This window comes from Condylura cristata, unplaced genomic scaffold, assembly GCF_000260355.1.
Source record: "Condylura cristata isolate star-nosed mole 26May11 unplaced genomic scaffold, ConCri1.0 scaffold00008, whole genome shotgun sequence".
Taxonomy (NCBI): domain Eukaryota; kingdom Metazoa; phylum Chordata; class Mammalia; order Eulipotyphla; family Talpidae; genus Condylura; species Condylura cristata.
The window spans coordinates 36,136,783-36,153,857 of record NW_004567109.1 but is presented as its reverse complement, the minus strand read 5'-3'; the positions used below and the strand labels follow the sequence as shown (position 1 = coordinate 36,153,857).

Genomic DNA, 17,075 nt, shown 5'->3' with positions numbered 1-17,075 from the left:
CAATATGGCAATATTAAGTCAGAAAAAACAAACTACAAAATATGCATTACAATGACACTTGTTTTTTTTTTTTTTCAGAAATCTATTTAGCAAATGCATTTGTAGATAGAGAAAGTCTACGTGAATTTGCGCTTATTGTGGTTGTCTCGATATAGTGGAAATTTGGATGCTGTTATTTTCCTTTGAATATTTTTACATATTTTCTAATTCCTGAATAGATATAATCTGGAAAAAAAGCATTATATCATTAATGTTTATTTAAAATCTAACATTCGTGTACATAAATAACCAAATTATTGGTAAGAAAGTGATTAATGTACAATAAATATAAAGTATTATGAACTTTTAAGCAATAATAGATTACTTTTAGCTGGAAAAATTAGGGAGGATTTTCTGAAGGAGATAATGGTTTACAAACTGAAAGATATATTGGTACATATATTTCAGGAAGAAGGGGAACATAGAAAAGTATAAGGTATTGAAAAAATTTATTTGTTGGAATAACAGTTTCTCTTTCTTTTTTCTTACTTTTTTTAAACTGTTTTTACCTTTTTCTTCCTAAAGGTTTGAAATTGAAATTGAACCCATTTTTGCAAGTTTGGCTTTATATGATGTCAAAGAAAAGAAAAAAGTAAGGCTATATAATCTGAGGTGTCTTTTACCACAAATGTCTGTGTTTAAGTTATTTTTATAAGGTGAATAAGTAATGAGCTTTTGGAGAATTATCAAACACAAATCTTTTAAAAAGAAAATAGAAATTTAGTTTATTAAATATTTTTACTGCAAAATAGTTTAGTTAATAACTAGTTTTATTTCATTGAAAAAGTTCCAAAAGCAATTATTTTTAATTTAAGAAATAGGAAAGATAAAACTAGAAATGCATTTTAGGCAAATGTATAAAAGATTAGAATGATAATTGAATGGTTTTGACATTTTAAAATGCTTTCTTAAAAGATCATGCATATATATTTTTAAAAAATCTGTCATAAATACTGATGAGAGTTTTACCATCTTTATTACATTTAGGAGTTTTTCAGAGGGCTATTGCACATAGCATTTTTTAATTTAATATTCATTATTGTGTACAATAGCTACTTGAGGTAGCCTCAGTTAGTAGCTGTCAACTTACTATGTATTTCTGCAGTGGACTTCTGCTTCTACAACCGGGATTTGCCAAATCAAAAGAGCTGAGATGTAATTTTTAAAACCTCAATATATGATCTTTCATCTCAATAATAATCATTTTGTATATTTTAGATATTTTTAATCAAGAGTTTGTAATATGGTTCTTTAGGCTTAATATATTCTAATCATTATATTCCCCAAGTAGTTTGTACATTTCTTCTGCTTTAAATATGTAAAGATGGCCAGTAAAGTATATGATAAACTGTATATTATGCTATTATGTTCTATTATCTATAATATTTTAAGACTGAATATTTATAATTCTCTAGTTTTTGTAAATGTACAGATTTTAAAATTTAATATACGAATGTATTTTTTTAGATTTCAGAAAATTTTTATTTTGACCTTAACTCTGAGCAAATGAAAGGATTGTTACGTCCACATGTACCCCCTGCTGCTATTACCACCCTGGCAAGATCAGCTATTTTTTCTATCACTTATCCTTCCCAAGATGTTTTTCTTGTAATAAAGGTGAGAATGACTGTTATGTATACTGGTTTACCTGTGTGTTGTCTGTATATTTGTCTCCCTATCAATGTTGCTAGCCTCTTCAAGGGCAAAGATTTTGCCTTTACTAGTTTTTTCATCATAATATTCCTCACACAATACTGGGGGTACACTGTAGGTATTACCTGAGTTTTTCTTGACTGGGAGACTGTATTAGTTAGGTTTCTTTAGAGAAATATACTGTTAGGATGAAGATACACACAGAGAAACAGAATGATTTTAAGGAGTTTTGACTTGTGATGGTGAGTGCTGGCTTATCTGAAATCTGAAAGGCACACTGGCAGGCTGGAAGGCTAGAAATTCAGGTAAGAGCTGATACTATACTTCGTAGTTTTGAGTCCGAATTCTGTAGGGCAGCATACTATAGCTCAGACAGCTTATTTTTCTCTCTTTTTTTGTCCAAGACAATAAATCCATACTTTTAGTTATTTGCTTTTCAGTAAGCTTTAATCCCTGAGTGATAACACACAGATTCTCTGTCCAGTTACACAGTTGCTTTGAAAATTTGACCTGAATTTGGCATGGAATTTTGCTGCTGTTTGTATGAGTTATCTTTCCCCAAATTTCCCTGGTCTTCTTTGGTTTGCTGCCAGCAGTCACTGTGGTGTTCATTACTTTGTATTCATAAGCACATCTCTTGTATAGGTAGAATTCAGTTTATTCTCAGGCATAAACACCCTCAATTTTAAGAGCTATGTGCATGTGTTCTGTTCCTGGAGACCTTCTCGATAGCCAGGAAAAACAGCCTTGGGCCAGAGCCTTTCCTCATAGGCCCCACTCAGATTGACCCAAGCAAGGTTTCTGTATTGTGGCCTCGAGAATTCCACTTGGAAACTACAAGTTTTACTCTCAAGGCTATCAACTGTTTGGATGAACCCTATTCACATTGTGCAGGTTATGTGCTGTTTTCAAAATCTGCTTTTCTGAAAAGTACCTTCATAGCCACCTAATATTTGATTAAATCAGTAGACATCATCATAGTGTGTAGCCAAGTTGCCATATAACATTAATCACCACAGAAGCTATACTATAGTTAATTGTTCAACTCCTAAATGTTATAATATTAAAATCTAAATCATTGAGGTTATGGGACTGCATGATTTCACTGTCAGCCAATTAATAAGAATTGAAAATTCTAAGGTCTGGATTTTATTAAATTACCTTGGGTAACGTAAAGAATAACTAGACTTGACTTGAAAGTAGCTTAAAAAAAATTCCTTAATCATTTTATCTTTAGTCACATAATTATCAGTAAAAGGTAATGAATTTTATAATAAGATTATAAAGTAGATTGTCATGAAATGAATCCTGTTTACCCACAGGAATAATGTCCTAATTTGTGGATACTTTCCTGTGAATTCAGGTTATAATAAATCTTAATTACAATGAACAGTCTGGAAAGCAAAAATTTAGTGTTGTTTTAAGAAATTCACTTAAAATTTATTTGTAGATGATTATACAGTTGAAATATAATAACGTAGTTACTTTAATGACAAAATAAGTTTACATAAAATGGAGCATATTTGAGGAAATGTGCTAGAAAGAAAGAAATGATGTCTGGAATATTGACTTCTTGAAAATGACGTGATATAGTGACAAGACTTGGTTGTCATGGGATTGATTGGTTTCAGTAGGAGTAAGGATAAGGAAACAATATAAATTTTCAATATAAGTAAATCAGACAAATCAGACCTTCATATAATAGAATATTGTGGCAGTTAAAGGTACAGCTTGGAAGAATTTTTAATGCTATAAAATGTATGTGTGACATGTTTTGTGAAAAGTCTGGTACAGATATCTGTGTTGTATGATTCTAAACACACACCATCATACACATAATGTATATACACGTACATGTATATACAAAGAATAAAACTTTTCTGTTACTTCATAAAAATGAGCAAGTTAAATATTACTTATATTTTAATGGATGTTTATTTAGGAAGATTTCTTTAATCACCTGGGCCCACTGAGATATTTTTGTTTGTTGAAAGGAATCTGTGTATCAGTGGTCTATAAAAACAAAAAACAAAAGCCTATTGGCATAGAGCAATTAGCATTTATTTAGTTTATGTATATACATGTGAGTTGTCTGATAAAATCACTATGTTCATATTATTGTTTATATAAGCCCACTTCTTTGGAGAACTAAAACAGAAAGCACAATGAAAGAAACCCACAAATAGACATACAAAAACTTGGGTTACAACGATGTTACTGAAGTTCACATGAAATTATTTTAATTGAGTTTTTTATTGAAATGTGACAATTAATTGATGTACACAAAAATCCTATAGTTTGATGAATTATTCTAAAGTGAATACTTAATGTTACCAACCTCCCAGGTTAAGAAACAAAACAATCAGAATCCCAGCAACCCATCCACACATATCCTTACCCAGTGCCCCATCTACACATATCCTTTCCTTTTCTACAATTTTGCCTGTTTTTGACAATGAGATTCAACAGTATAATACTTTTGTTTTGCTTTTTTTCTACACTACCTGATTGTGAGGTTAGTCATACTGCTATATACAGCAGGTTTAACATTCATTTGCTTTGTAGTATTTCATTATATAAATGTATCAGTTTTTTTTAATAGTCATTTTCATTTAACTTTTTGGCTTTTGTCAATGCTTCTGTGGGCATTTGCATTCCATGAGTATTCCCTTCTGTTTAGTATATTCCTAGGAATAAGAGTGCTGCATCATTGGATATTTGTAATTCATCATTGTAAGTGTTAATCAGATATGGTTTCTAAGTATCTGCAATAGTTTCATATATATGTTCATATGTGGCCTTTATTATATTGAAGTAATTTTCTTCTATTCTTAGTTCATTGAACATTTATTAGTTTACTCGTTTTTTAAAAGATTTATTTATGCATACAAGAGCTGGGGTGTAGTCTGTAGGTGTGGGGAGGTTGAGAAGATTCACGAGATACAGAGTGGGGAGCAGAACAGATGCAGAGGGGAGCAATGAGTGAGACAGGGGAGGCCTGCTTTGCCATATGGGTTAGCAGTCTGGCTGGGGATTGAACTTGTGCTGCAGTGGCTATCAATAGCTTCTTAGCGCTTAGGCGTAACCCCTAGCACCACCAGGGAGGCCCCTCGTTGAATATTTCTGTCATGATGGTGTGTTGCATTCCATCTAGTGATTTTTGCATCACTTAAGATGATCATGTGGGTCTTTTGTTATTTTGTTAATGTGGTGTATTTGTTGAATTTCAGATGTTGATATATCTTCCCATTCCTTGTTTGCTTCAAGCATAATTAAATTTTGTTTGCCTTATGACAGCTAGAAAAAGTTCTACAGCAAGGAGACATTGGAGAGTGTGCAGAACCATACATGATTTTTAAAGAAGCAGATGCCACCAAGGTAGAATGTTGTGTCTTTCCTTTCCCAAACACCATTACTGTTGTAATTTGAAAGGACACTATATTAAGATTTTTACTACTAATTCATTTTTGCTATTGATCTACCTATTATCTAACTTTCTCCTTTAGCTCCTTTGTTACCTAGTTTGTATTTCAGGGAAAACCTAAAAATTGAGCCAGCTTAAAGATGTGCCATTTGGACCATTAGTTTTTTCCCAGGGTTTAGTCCTCCGTAAGACATTTGGGGGTTGGGGGAATATGATTTTTTTCTCTTTATTTCCTTTGTTGAAATTCTGGGCTTATTTATTATTTAACTCACCTTGTAGATGGCTATAAGTTAAGGATTATTTTAAATTGGCTCATCTCTTCATCTTCTTCATAATAAAATGAAATTTAACAAATCATAACCTAGAATATTTTGTGATAACAACTGGTGACTAGAACATGGTTCTGTTTCTTTATAAAATAGTGCTTGCAGTATTCTTTTTTTTCTGTCAAGATGTGCTAATCACCAACAGAAATTTCTACATACATTTAAGTAGTGACTGGAGGTTGTTCAGTAGTTAGCATCTTAACTGTTCATTTATCTCTGAGCAAAGTACAGATAGATTATTTTTCCATTTTTGCTGAGAATTGAGAGTTCTTTACCTTGTTATACATTGTAAAATAGGTTTTAATTCATTTTTCTTGAGCATAATCATATAATGTATAAAGTTTTGTTTTGCAGAATAAGGAAAAATTAGAGAAGCTGAAAAGTCAAGCCGATCAATTTTGCCAAAGACTTGGGAAATATCGCATGCCTTTTGCTTGGACTGCAATCCATTTAATGAATATTGTTAGCAGTGCTGGTAGTTTGGAAAGAGATTCTACAGAGGTAGAAATAAGCACTGGAGGTAAATGTATTTTATATAAAATATTTTTTCTTTTTTTTATGTTGACTTGTTTTATATGTAGACTTTGTAATGTAATGAGATACTGTTAAGTTTTTTTTTAAACCAACTTTATTGAGATGTAATTAACACACCATGTCATTTACTTACTTTAAGTAAGTTGTTGTTGTTATATTTGCAAGGTTATGCATCCATCTTTGAAATCTAATTTGGAATACTATCTACTCATTATCAGCCATCCCCATTTGCCCCAAATTCTCAGACCAACCCTAAACCACCTCTGGTTTCAGGCTGTATGGTTTTCCCTTGCCATATATTTTGTATAATGTTTAGTATTCTTTGAACTTATTCTACTTAAATTAATGTCTGAAAGTTTTATCCATTTGTAGCATGTATCAATATTTTCATATTTAATTTAAAATGTTGATAATGGTTTACATTTTGTTAGTGAACATTTGGATTGTTTCAACATCTTAGTTATTAATTATGGTGCAAATGAAATTGCTTGCTTATATGGTCATTCTAGTTTTACCTTTTGAGGAACTGCTAGACGTCTTTCTATAGTGACTAATTTTTTTTTTGAGTTTTTGAATAAGTATTATTATTTGAAAAATTTTAAATATCTAGATGGAATAAGAACAGGCGGTATGTACCTTTTACACATCTTTAAATTAAGGAGCAATTTTTTTTTTATATATAATAGTTTATTTTTACATCATTTTGTACATTTTTTTTCCATCACAATTGTAATACCCGTGGGCTTCCCATCACCAACTCACCCATGTGCCAACTATAGTGACTGTAATATTTTAAAATTCTACTAGCTTCCAGTTTCTCCATACCTTTAACAACATTTATTACTATATGTCATTTGATTCTAGCCATCTCAGTGCAAGTGAAGTGGTAGCTCATCTTGGTTTGGCTTTGCCTTTCCCTGATAACTAATTCTAATGAGTATCATTTTGTGTGTGTTAGTTATTTGTTTTTTTTTTTTTTAAGAAATATCTAGTCATGCACTTTGCTCATTTTTTTATTATTATTATTTTTTATTACAAAAGTTTATTTTTACATCATTTTGTACATTTTTTTTTCCATCTCAATTGTAATCCCCACGGGTTTCCCATCACCAAGTCACCCATGTGCCATCACCATAATCCCGTGCATTTCCCTCCCCCCACCCTGTTTTTGATTCCATTCCCCACTCCACCCCCACAAAATGTCTCTGGTATATGGTTGTTCATTATTTTTGTTATTTTCCACCTGGTCCATTATACTCCTGCTATGAGTGAAACCATCTGGTATTTTTCTTTCTCTTTCTGGCTTATTTCACTAAGCATGATCTTTTCCAGTTCCATCCAAGTTGCTACAAAAGATATGTGTTTCTCTTTTTTGGTTGCTGAGTAATATTCCATTGTATATATGTACCACATCTTTTTTATCCAGTCATCTACTTTTGGGCATCTGGGCTGCTTCCATGTTTTTCCAATTGTAAATAAAGCAGCAATAAACATGGGGGTACAGGTATCTTTTTCAACCAGTATTTTTGTGTCTTTTGGGTAGATACCTAGGAGTGGGATTGCTGGGTCATAGGGAAGCTCCATGTTTAGCAATTTGAGGAACCTCCAAATGGTTTTCCATAGTGGTTGTACTAGTTTGCATTCCCACCAGCAGTGCAGGAGAGTTCCTTTTTCACCACATCCTCGCCAACATTTGTTGTTGCTAGTTTTTTGAAGATGTACTTTGCTCATTTTTTTAACAACTGTTTTTGATCTTATTTAGTTGTTCCTTTTTTTTTTTTTCCGTATTCTGTTCATTGAATTGTGAGGGTTCTCTGTGCATTCAAGATGCAAATCCCCTATCTAGTAAAGAATTTGTAAATGTTTTCTCCCACTCTTAGTTTTCTTTTTATTCTCTTGATTGTATTATTTGTAGCAGTTATTGTAAATTGTAATGAAGTCCCCTTTATCTGTTTTTCTTTTCTTTGAACTTTTAGTGTCATGTCTAAGGGATCATTACTTAATGCAAGATCAAGAAAATTATTTTATAGTTATCACTCTTACATTTAGGTTTAGTCATTTTTTTTTTTTAAGTTAATGTTTGTATATGTAGGGAGAGGTTAAACCTCATTCTTTTTATGTAGGTATCTATTTATTTCAGAATTACTTGTTGGAAAGACTTCTTTTCCCTGTGACTGGTCCTGGCAATTTATTGAATCTGTTGTCCAAAGATGAATAGTTTTATTTCTGGACTCAATTCTATTGTGTCAGTCACATATTTAACCTTAAGGTAGTACTACATACTATCTTTTTACTTTAACTTTTCAGTAAGGTTTGAAAATGGAAAGGGTGGGTCCTTCAATTCTTTAATCATTTTTCAAGGTTGTTTTACTAGTGTAGGTCAATTGTATTTTTGTACGAAGTTTGGAATTAATTGTCAGTTTCTAAGGAAAGATAGCTGATAGTATTCTGATAGATTCTGATAGGAATTGCTTTGAGTCTCTAGATAAATTTGGAGAGCACTACCTTCTCAAGATTGTACTTCTTCCGGTTTCCATTCACTTATTTTCCTTTTTCATTCTTCTAATGCTTGCTTTGGGTTTAAATTTCTTTTCTTAGTTCTTATGATAAGGTAAAGTTACTGATTTGAACAGTCTAGTCTTTTTTTTTTTTAAGATTTATTTATTTATTCATACAGAACTGGGGTACAGGCCAGAGATGCAGAGGGTGAGAGGATTCACTAGGAACAGAGTGGGGAGCAGAACAGGCAGATAGACGAAGTACACTGCTGAGGGGAGCAGCGGGTGGGTCAGGAGAGGTCTGCCATGCCAGGTGGATCTCCTCCGGGGCAGGCGGGGATCAAACTCATGAGGAGTTTACTTAAGCTTCTTAGTGCAGTGCTTTAACCTGCTGCGCCACCAGGGAGGGCCCAGTCTAGTCTTTTTAATGTAAGTATTTATAACTCTGAAATTCCTTCTGAGCAATGTTTTAGTGATAGATCTTTTGTTTTGGGAGTTGTGTGTTTATTTTCATAAAGTATTTTCTAATTTTCTTGTTATTTTTTCTTTCCCCCCTTGGTTACTCAAGAGTGTGTTAACTTCCCCCATTTGTAATTCCTTAAATTTTCTTTTTGTTGATTTATCATGTAATTCCTCTGTTGAATATAATTTATCTGATTGTGAATCTTTGAAGTATTGTATTTTTGTTCATAACTTAATGTATATAGTGTGTTTGGAGACTATCCTTGTATGCTTGTATAGTCTTCTTTTGCTTAATGGGTAGAATGTACTATGAATATTTGTTAGGTCTAATTTGTTTATAGTTTTCTTTAAGTTTTTTACTTGTTGATCTTCAACTGAGTTGTTCTTTTGGTTTTAAACAGTAGGTTGTGTCTTGTGAAACCTTGGCATGCAAGTTTCTTTAAAATTCTTTTTCCAGCGTTGGTACTGGAAGAATACTACATGATTAAAATTTGCATTCTGGTGAATATTTCTTAGTAAATGCATCAATCCACTACAGTTACTTTCACAGTCATCTTTGGTTATGCACATAATTAATCAGTGTTTGGTTGAAAGTTGTCTTATATCAGAAAAGTTGAACAAGATTTAGTTGTACTGTTTCCTTACTGATCTCTCCAGAAGCAAAATTACTCTACTATAATCAGTATGTTGAGTGGATAATACTCACCTTCAGTGGACATTTTCCTGTGTTTGGAAGCCTACTTTAAAACGAAATTTCAATGATAAGAAAATGAACATCTTGCTTTTTTCCCTTGGTAGAACGAAAAGGGTCTTGGTCAGAGAGGAGGAATTCTAGTATTGTTGGCCGACGGTCACTTGAAAGAACAACAAGTGGAGACGATGCTTGTAACCTGACCAGCTTTCGACCTGCCACTCTCACAGTGACAAATTTTTTCAAGCAGGTATTATTCTTATAGGAGCTTAGTTTCAGAAAAATTGTAATTGTAATTGTACATGTATGTAAAGCATATACATTGTAATATTGATAATTGTGGACTCAAGAAATTTTAAAAATTAAGGATAAAATTAAAAAGAAAATTTATAAAAATTTATATTGTAATATTTATTAAATGTTGACTAGTATATTAAATTCAGTCCTGCACATCTGTATCATTTATTTTTTAATTGTAATATTTTAACTTTTCTTAAATACTGGTTTATGAATTTTTTTTAGAGTAAGTATGTGATTACATCTGTCCTTCCCACTCAAGTCATTTTGACCTATCCTGCTATATCTGGGGTATGCGAAATAGATCTTTTGGATCCTAGAAGTGTGTTCCTGTGCTTAAAATGCAGTCAGCATTTTATAGGAGTTTTTTTTTTTATAGATTCAATAACCTTTTAAGATTTCATTTATTTTTGCATAGATGAACTGGGGTATATACCAGAGGTAGAGGGAGTGAAAAGATTCACCAGAGGCAAAATGGAGAGCAGAACAGTCCGATCTGCTGAAAACAGTGCCAAGGGAAGTAGTGGACATGACAGGAGAGGTCTATTGCACCAGCTGGGGATTGAATTCAGGCTACTGTGGAGGGCTCTTGGTGGTAGTGCTGACTTAACCCCTAGGTGACCGGGTGGTCCTAGATCCAAGAAGTTTTGATCAAAGGTGTCTTTGTTCTTTCCAAGTGTGTTCCATGTACTTCAAATCATGAGTCAAATCAGTATTTTTCAGATGCTTGCCATAACTCATTAATGGTAGTGGATATTTAGTAGATATCAGCCAGTACATTTTACTATGTGAAATTTTAGTATTGTTTCACTGATCCCCCGCCACTTTGAATGTGTGTGTGTGTGTGTGTATGTATGCATAATAGATTTTGATACAAAATGGATTTATATTGTTAATCAAGATCAGAAAATTTGAAAATCTTTGTCTTATCAGATCACAAAACCTATATGAGAATGGAAGAAAACTTTATTAGTGTGACTAGCTGCAAGGGTATAATGCATGTATTTTGGAGATGATGAAAGGAAAATACTAGTAGTGTCTCAGAATTCTTCCTTTTGCAGCATTGCTCTAAGTTGAGAAGGGAATCTTGGCTTACTGACACCTTATAAGTTGAGAGGGCAAGGACTTAGGGCAGGATAGGCCATACATTGACAGATAGCAATCTCCTTGAAGTCCCTTTCCCAGTTGTATATCAGTAATATTTATAGGCATTTACTCTTAGAAAGTTAAATGTGAAATAAAGAAGGTGTTAAGTATCTGAAGGGAAGGTCTCTTTATTGTGGTCTGAATACAAGAAAGATTCTGGAAAAGACCATAGCATTATTTGGATAAGGTGATGATGCAAATCTAGCTATAGAAACAGGCAGTAGTACTTAATGTAGCAACACTACCTTACCAACGATGACATTTCTCTCTCTTTATACCCCTCATGGGGTATCAAACTCAGACTGTAGGGGTAATAGTGCTTAGACTTAATCTCTAGGCTACAAAGAAAGTCCTCATTTTTTAAAAAATTCAGCCAATACTACATATTTTATATTTGAGAAATTTAGTGATATAAAGTTGAAAAGACAAATAAAACTTACAAATTTATAAAACTTTGGGCCCTCCCTGGTGCACAGCTGGTTAAAGTGCAACACTATGAACCTGGCCACGGCCGCTTCAGCACTAGTTTGACCCCCAGCCGGGGAGGTGACCCACATGGTGCAGCAGACCCCTTCTCACTTGCTGCTCCCCTCACCAGTGTACATCATCAGTCTGCCTTTTCTGCTCCCTACTCTGTCTCTGGTGAATCCTCTTACCAGCCCCTGCACCTCTGGCCTATACCCTAGTTCTGTATGCATAAATAAATAAATCTTTTAAAAAATTTATGGAACTATCACACATATATAAATGTTTTATTTACATTTAATTTATATTGATTATCTTATAGTATATTATAATAACTTACTGACTTTAAATAATGGGCTATAAATGAATATATGAAATTTAAAAATAGGTGATAAAATTTGAAAACATGAAAAGAAGCCAGCATATTTATTTTTAATCATAATTATATTTAATTATACTTTTCATTCTAAGTTGAAGAGAGAATAGGATTATTAACAATCACTATGAATTTATTTTCATTGCATCATATTTTATGGTATACTTTTTCTTCTATTTTTAATACTAGGAAGGTGACCGCTTAAGTGATGAAGATCTGTACAAATTCCTTGCTGATATGAGAAGACCATCTTCTGTTTTACGAAGACTAAGACCTATTACAGGTATTTTATATTAATTTTATTTTAATTTTGAGTGGATGTGATTGCAACTGCTACTACATAGTGTATTGTTTGTAATTACATATTTCCTTTTTCATTTATCTGGCTTATATGTCTTCTGTTGCTCAGTGCCTGTCACTCTTAATTTCTTGAATCTATTCCCAAGTAGTCTTAACAATTTGGGTGCAGGTTGCACCATAATAATTTGATAATCTGATTATGAAATAAAAATGATAATATTGTGGCTTTATATTATTTTTTAGATGAACAAAATGGTATATGGAATGGTAAATATTGAGAAACAGATTGATGTTATAATCAGAACAAACTATCCTCAAGTAAAACTGTTTTGAAGTTTAACAAGTTTCAGTTAAATCTTTTAACTTTTGAATGTTGACTTGTTTCTAGGTTAGCTCCCTCTTTTTTTCTTACCATAAAATCAAAAGCATTTATTAATATGTATTTATGTGGCAAAATGAGTTAATTTGGATATCTGAGGTGATATTAACTTCTTGCAAAAGTGGGCCTGAAACCTTTCCAAAACATTTTTAGCATTGGTTTTTCATTTACTAAGTTTATGTTGTTTTATTGTATATTCTCATGCAGCTCAACTGAAGATAGACATTTCTCCTGCACCTGAGAATCCCCATTATTGCCTAACTCCAGAGCTACTCCAAGTAAAGCTTTATCCTGACAGTAGAGTAAGACCAACCAGAGAAATTTTGGAATTTCCTGCCAGAGATGTTTATGTTCCAAACACAACTTATAGGTAACACATTTTCATTTTGGAGATCTGAAAAGAGATACTGTCTATTATAATTTTAAAATGAAACTCACCGAAAGTCTTATGTATCTTTGTTATTTTGGATCAGGTTTATTAATTGCTATACTGTAGTAAGCATTTACGATGTACCAGATATAATGTCAGTTACCTTATATATGTTTTGTTGATTTAATTCTCAAGCTCAAGGTAGGAGTTAACCATCATTTCAGAAGGAAGTAAACTGAGGGATAAAGATGGTAAAATTTTTGTTGAGTATCACACTTCATTGTGGCAGCACTAATAGTTGAATAGTGCATTATTAGGGTTAAATATTTGAACTCCTAGTTGCTGTATTACCTTAAATGTTTTTACTAGCATATTCTAGTATTAATACACATGCACCAAATTTGTGTGTCTGTGTTATGTTTTGATCATTAATCAGCAGTATTTGGTGCGTATACACTATAATCAGAAAATATTTGACTTGAGGTTCGTGACACCTCTTCAGGTTAAACCCTATACAACTTCAGGTGCTCCGTTTTCATGTACTCCTTTTGAATGATGCTCCCTATATTTGTAAGTGCTGAGACCATTACTTGATATGTCTGTTGAGATGTCCAACAAGGCAGCATAGACATAAAATTTTAACCCATCCTTCCCCATCTTAGTATTTTTCACCACTTACATAGTTCCTTAGGTCAAAATTTTTGAAATCAAGTGATTCCTCTCCTTTTCTTATTCTTTACATTTACTCCAGCCACCAAGTTTTTTTTTGTAGAGTCTGCTTTCAAAATTTATCATTAATATAATACTTTTTACTATTTCTGCCTTTAAAATTCCAGTGTAAGTTACCATATACATCTACACTGTCAAAAAATATATATAATGGGAACCACAGTTTTAGTTTACAATTTTATATTTTCTAGATTAAAAAAGTAGAGACCAATGAAAATAGTCTAATCATATTTAGCCTCAAAGACTTTATTGTTCATCTTTGATGAGGCAAAGTTCAATTCTACCCCAGATTTTATTATTTGTTCTCTGTCATGTTTTCCCTGATGAATCACAATAATATTCTTTTGGTTCAGGTTGAATTCTTTTTGCTTTCTGAGGAATGCTGCAGGACAAGCCTTAATTTCTGATAATACTTAGTAGTGGGCACTATACAAATCTATATGTGTGCATTTCCCCAGTGAATAACTTTAAAAAACAAAGTAGACACTAAGACCCCTTTAATTTTAAACAGTCATTATCTTATTAATTCTAACAGCCTGCTAAAACCAGTTTTATCTCCTATTGTATAAATGTTCTAGAGCGTTTATATTTATATCTTGAAAAAAATCAGAAAGGTAAGCATTTTTAGTGTGCTTTGAAATATGTTCATTGTATTTATTTTTAGAAGTATACTTGAATATATTGTAAAGAGTTTCATAGGATAAAAAGAATTTAAGAAATTTGCCAGAGTAGAAGAACAGATGGATGTGATTAAAGAAAACTTATTTGACTATGGTGAGAAACTGTAAGAAAAATTGTACTCGGGAAGTGACACATTTCCTATTATTTAATATATTTTGCTTTCAGTTTTTATGGTTATTATCAGATAATTCAGGAAAAAAACTAATTTTACTTTATATATCTTTTAAAAATACACTTAAAAATACTGAAAATTCTCAGACATTTTTAAAATGTTATTAAGCTGCACCTAAAATTAGAGATTTTCATATTTAAATTAACTAATTTTTTCCCCAACAATGGTTGATCCTAGGGGGAACCTCCTGTTTTCAAATCCTTTGTGGGACAAATGAGATTACAGGGATATGTGGTACTTTCTAACATTTAGAAAATGAGTAACATTATTGTGCCAAATGAGCGCAGAGTATGCATATCAAATAATTGCTTTACCAAGGAAGTTCTTAAACCATCTCTCTCTATGTATTTATATCTCTATATATAGATATATGTATAAATCATGAAGAAATTTTTACATTAAGATAAGCAAACACTTTTTTTTACTGGTGGAAAATTTTTTTTATTGACTGTCTAAAGTTAACTGAAAGGTAGTAGATGGTATGTAAGGTTACTCAAGTTCCAAATCCGTATTTGACCACCGCTCTTGCCTTTGAATTATAAAGATCAAGGTACTGCTAATTGAGCAAATGCTTGTGTGTTTTATTGGCATCAGTTTTTATCTGATACGTCATGGAGCACATGCCCTGCTTGGCAAAATTGTTATTAAAGTTAGACTTAACCTTTTTCCCATGAGTGGCCTTATTTGTAATCACCTATTGAACTTTCATTTGTTTTTCTTCCAGTGTTTAAAAAACCATTTCTAGCAAATGTTGTGTTACTAGGAATGTAAAAAAGTGAATGCACTGTTCAGACCTGGGAACAATCTGTATGAGAAATGAAACGAAAGAATGCAGTTGATTTTGATTTGAATCTTGATTAGCAGTTAAGAATATGGCTATTCACTTCTTATTAATCCTAAGTAACTTGTTATTACTAATTAATTTGAATATATTTTAAAACTTCTTATAAATGACAAATTATAAACATTACAATTAACTTATTTTCATTCTTCTATTACCTTCTCCATTATTTTCCTGTTTGAACCTGTCAATCCTTCAGTGTATTTCTAACCGAAAAAGATTTTTAAAAATTTACCCACAGGTCTTATGATTATTTTACTTTTTTACTGTTTGTTTTCTTTTGAAGTTTAATAAACTCCGTGTATATTGATTGAATTTTTCCCGAAAAATGTGGGTCTAGAAATAGCATGGCCAAAGTAAATGTGTGTTATTTATGACACAAGAGCTATGTAATTTGTGTTTCTTAAGCTTAGTTACTATATAATGCTAGGTCTCCATTTGGAGTTGGGATTCCTAACATATTTTTTTGTGTGGTACCCTTTGGCAATTTTGTACATCCTATCCTCTTTTTTTGAAAAATGTGTTTAAAAGCATAAAATATACGGTAACAAAGGAAATCAGTTACATTGAATTACAGTGATCAAAATGTTAACTGATGTTATGTGCGTTTATTAGTGACTTAAACAGTATCTAGCCTTAGTTCTAACACCTGCCATATTTTCTAAATAGTAATAAGCATGAACAATACTTTGAGATTGCTGTAGTAGTTATACATAAAAATATGTATGATTTCTACTAAAAGTTTTGTATATTGCTAATACTGCTATGGTTGGTTATATTATATACAAAATTTAAGAAAATGAGAATTTCAATGAAAGGTGAGAAGTATTTCTTTCCCATCCAAGTTGATGGTCCCTACTTTAGAGAATATTAGACTTTGTACTTACTTTTAGTTTTCATAAAATCTTAAGCTGTTGCCATGTTTTATTTCCATTTTGCCCTTGATAATGCATTCTCTTATTCTAATTGGTTCTTGTTTAATTAACAATGTTCTTGTGTTGAGTGCTTGTTTCTTAACGTTTTTATATTTAAATATTAATATTAAATTTTTAACATTTAATATAGGTAACCAGAAGTTTTTAGTTAGGGACTTGCCATTGAGGGTGATGGGTTATTATTACACAGTTGGAGGAAAGGAATTAAGTTTCAGAAATAGTAGCAGAATGTGAAGAGAGCAGTTTTTGTTTTCCTTCATGAGACCTGGACTATTTTCACCTAGAAGGAATTTTTACAGATTCTTTACTTGCTAATGAAACCAAAGATCTAGTTTTTTTACATGGATGTGCATTTGTTTAGAACTTTATTGTTATGAAGTCATTCAAATGTACTTCATCCTTGATACTTACTGATCATAAAGTGAATTTGGCAAGGTGATTATGCTCATATATTGGGGTTGAAACTTATGCTTACTTGCTTACTTGAAGATAAACTTTAGAGCTTTCCCATCTTTTAAGTTTGTAGGTGATTGCTGTTTCAGATATACCTAATGGTTTTATTGAATTTATGGTTGTTCCTACTATCAAATATATAAATTTAGAAAGCAGCTTTTATATTTTAGCTAGAATCTTGGTTATATTTTAAATTTACTAAATTATCACTGAAACCACTTTTTATAAAGACCAACTGTGAAAGTTACTAGTCCTTCTTACATGACCTTGAACTGTACATTTCACACCAATTGAGTAATTTTGC

General features: G+C 31.9%; 1 protein-coding gene across 8 annotated transcripts in view; it reads left to right on the top strand.

The window, feature by feature from the left end:
- The window catches only part of DOCK7 (dedicator of cytokinesis 7), a 150,543-nt gene that overhangs the window by 32,781 nt on the left and 100,687 nt on the right, over positions 1 to 17,075 (top strand). For all 8 annotated transcript variants that reach the window (XM_012722270.1, XM_004679070.2, XM_004679069.2 and 5 more), the window contains exons 8-14: positions 565 to 631; positions 1,507 to 1,656; positions 4,990 to 5,070; positions 5,797 to 5,962; positions 9,735 to 9,877; positions 12,101 to 12,194; positions 12,798 to 12,960. In XM_012722270.1, the coding sequence (XP_012577724.1) occupies positions 565 to 631; positions 1,507 to 1,656; positions 4,990 to 5,070; positions 5,797 to 5,962; positions 9,735 to 9,877; positions 12,101 to 12,194; positions 12,798 to 12,960 (864 nt within the window). The remainder of the gene's footprint in view (positions 1 to 564; positions 632 to 1,506; positions 1,657 to 4,989; positions 5,071 to 5,796; positions 5,963 to 9,734; positions 9,878 to 12,100; positions 12,195 to 12,797; positions 12,961 to 17,075) is intronic.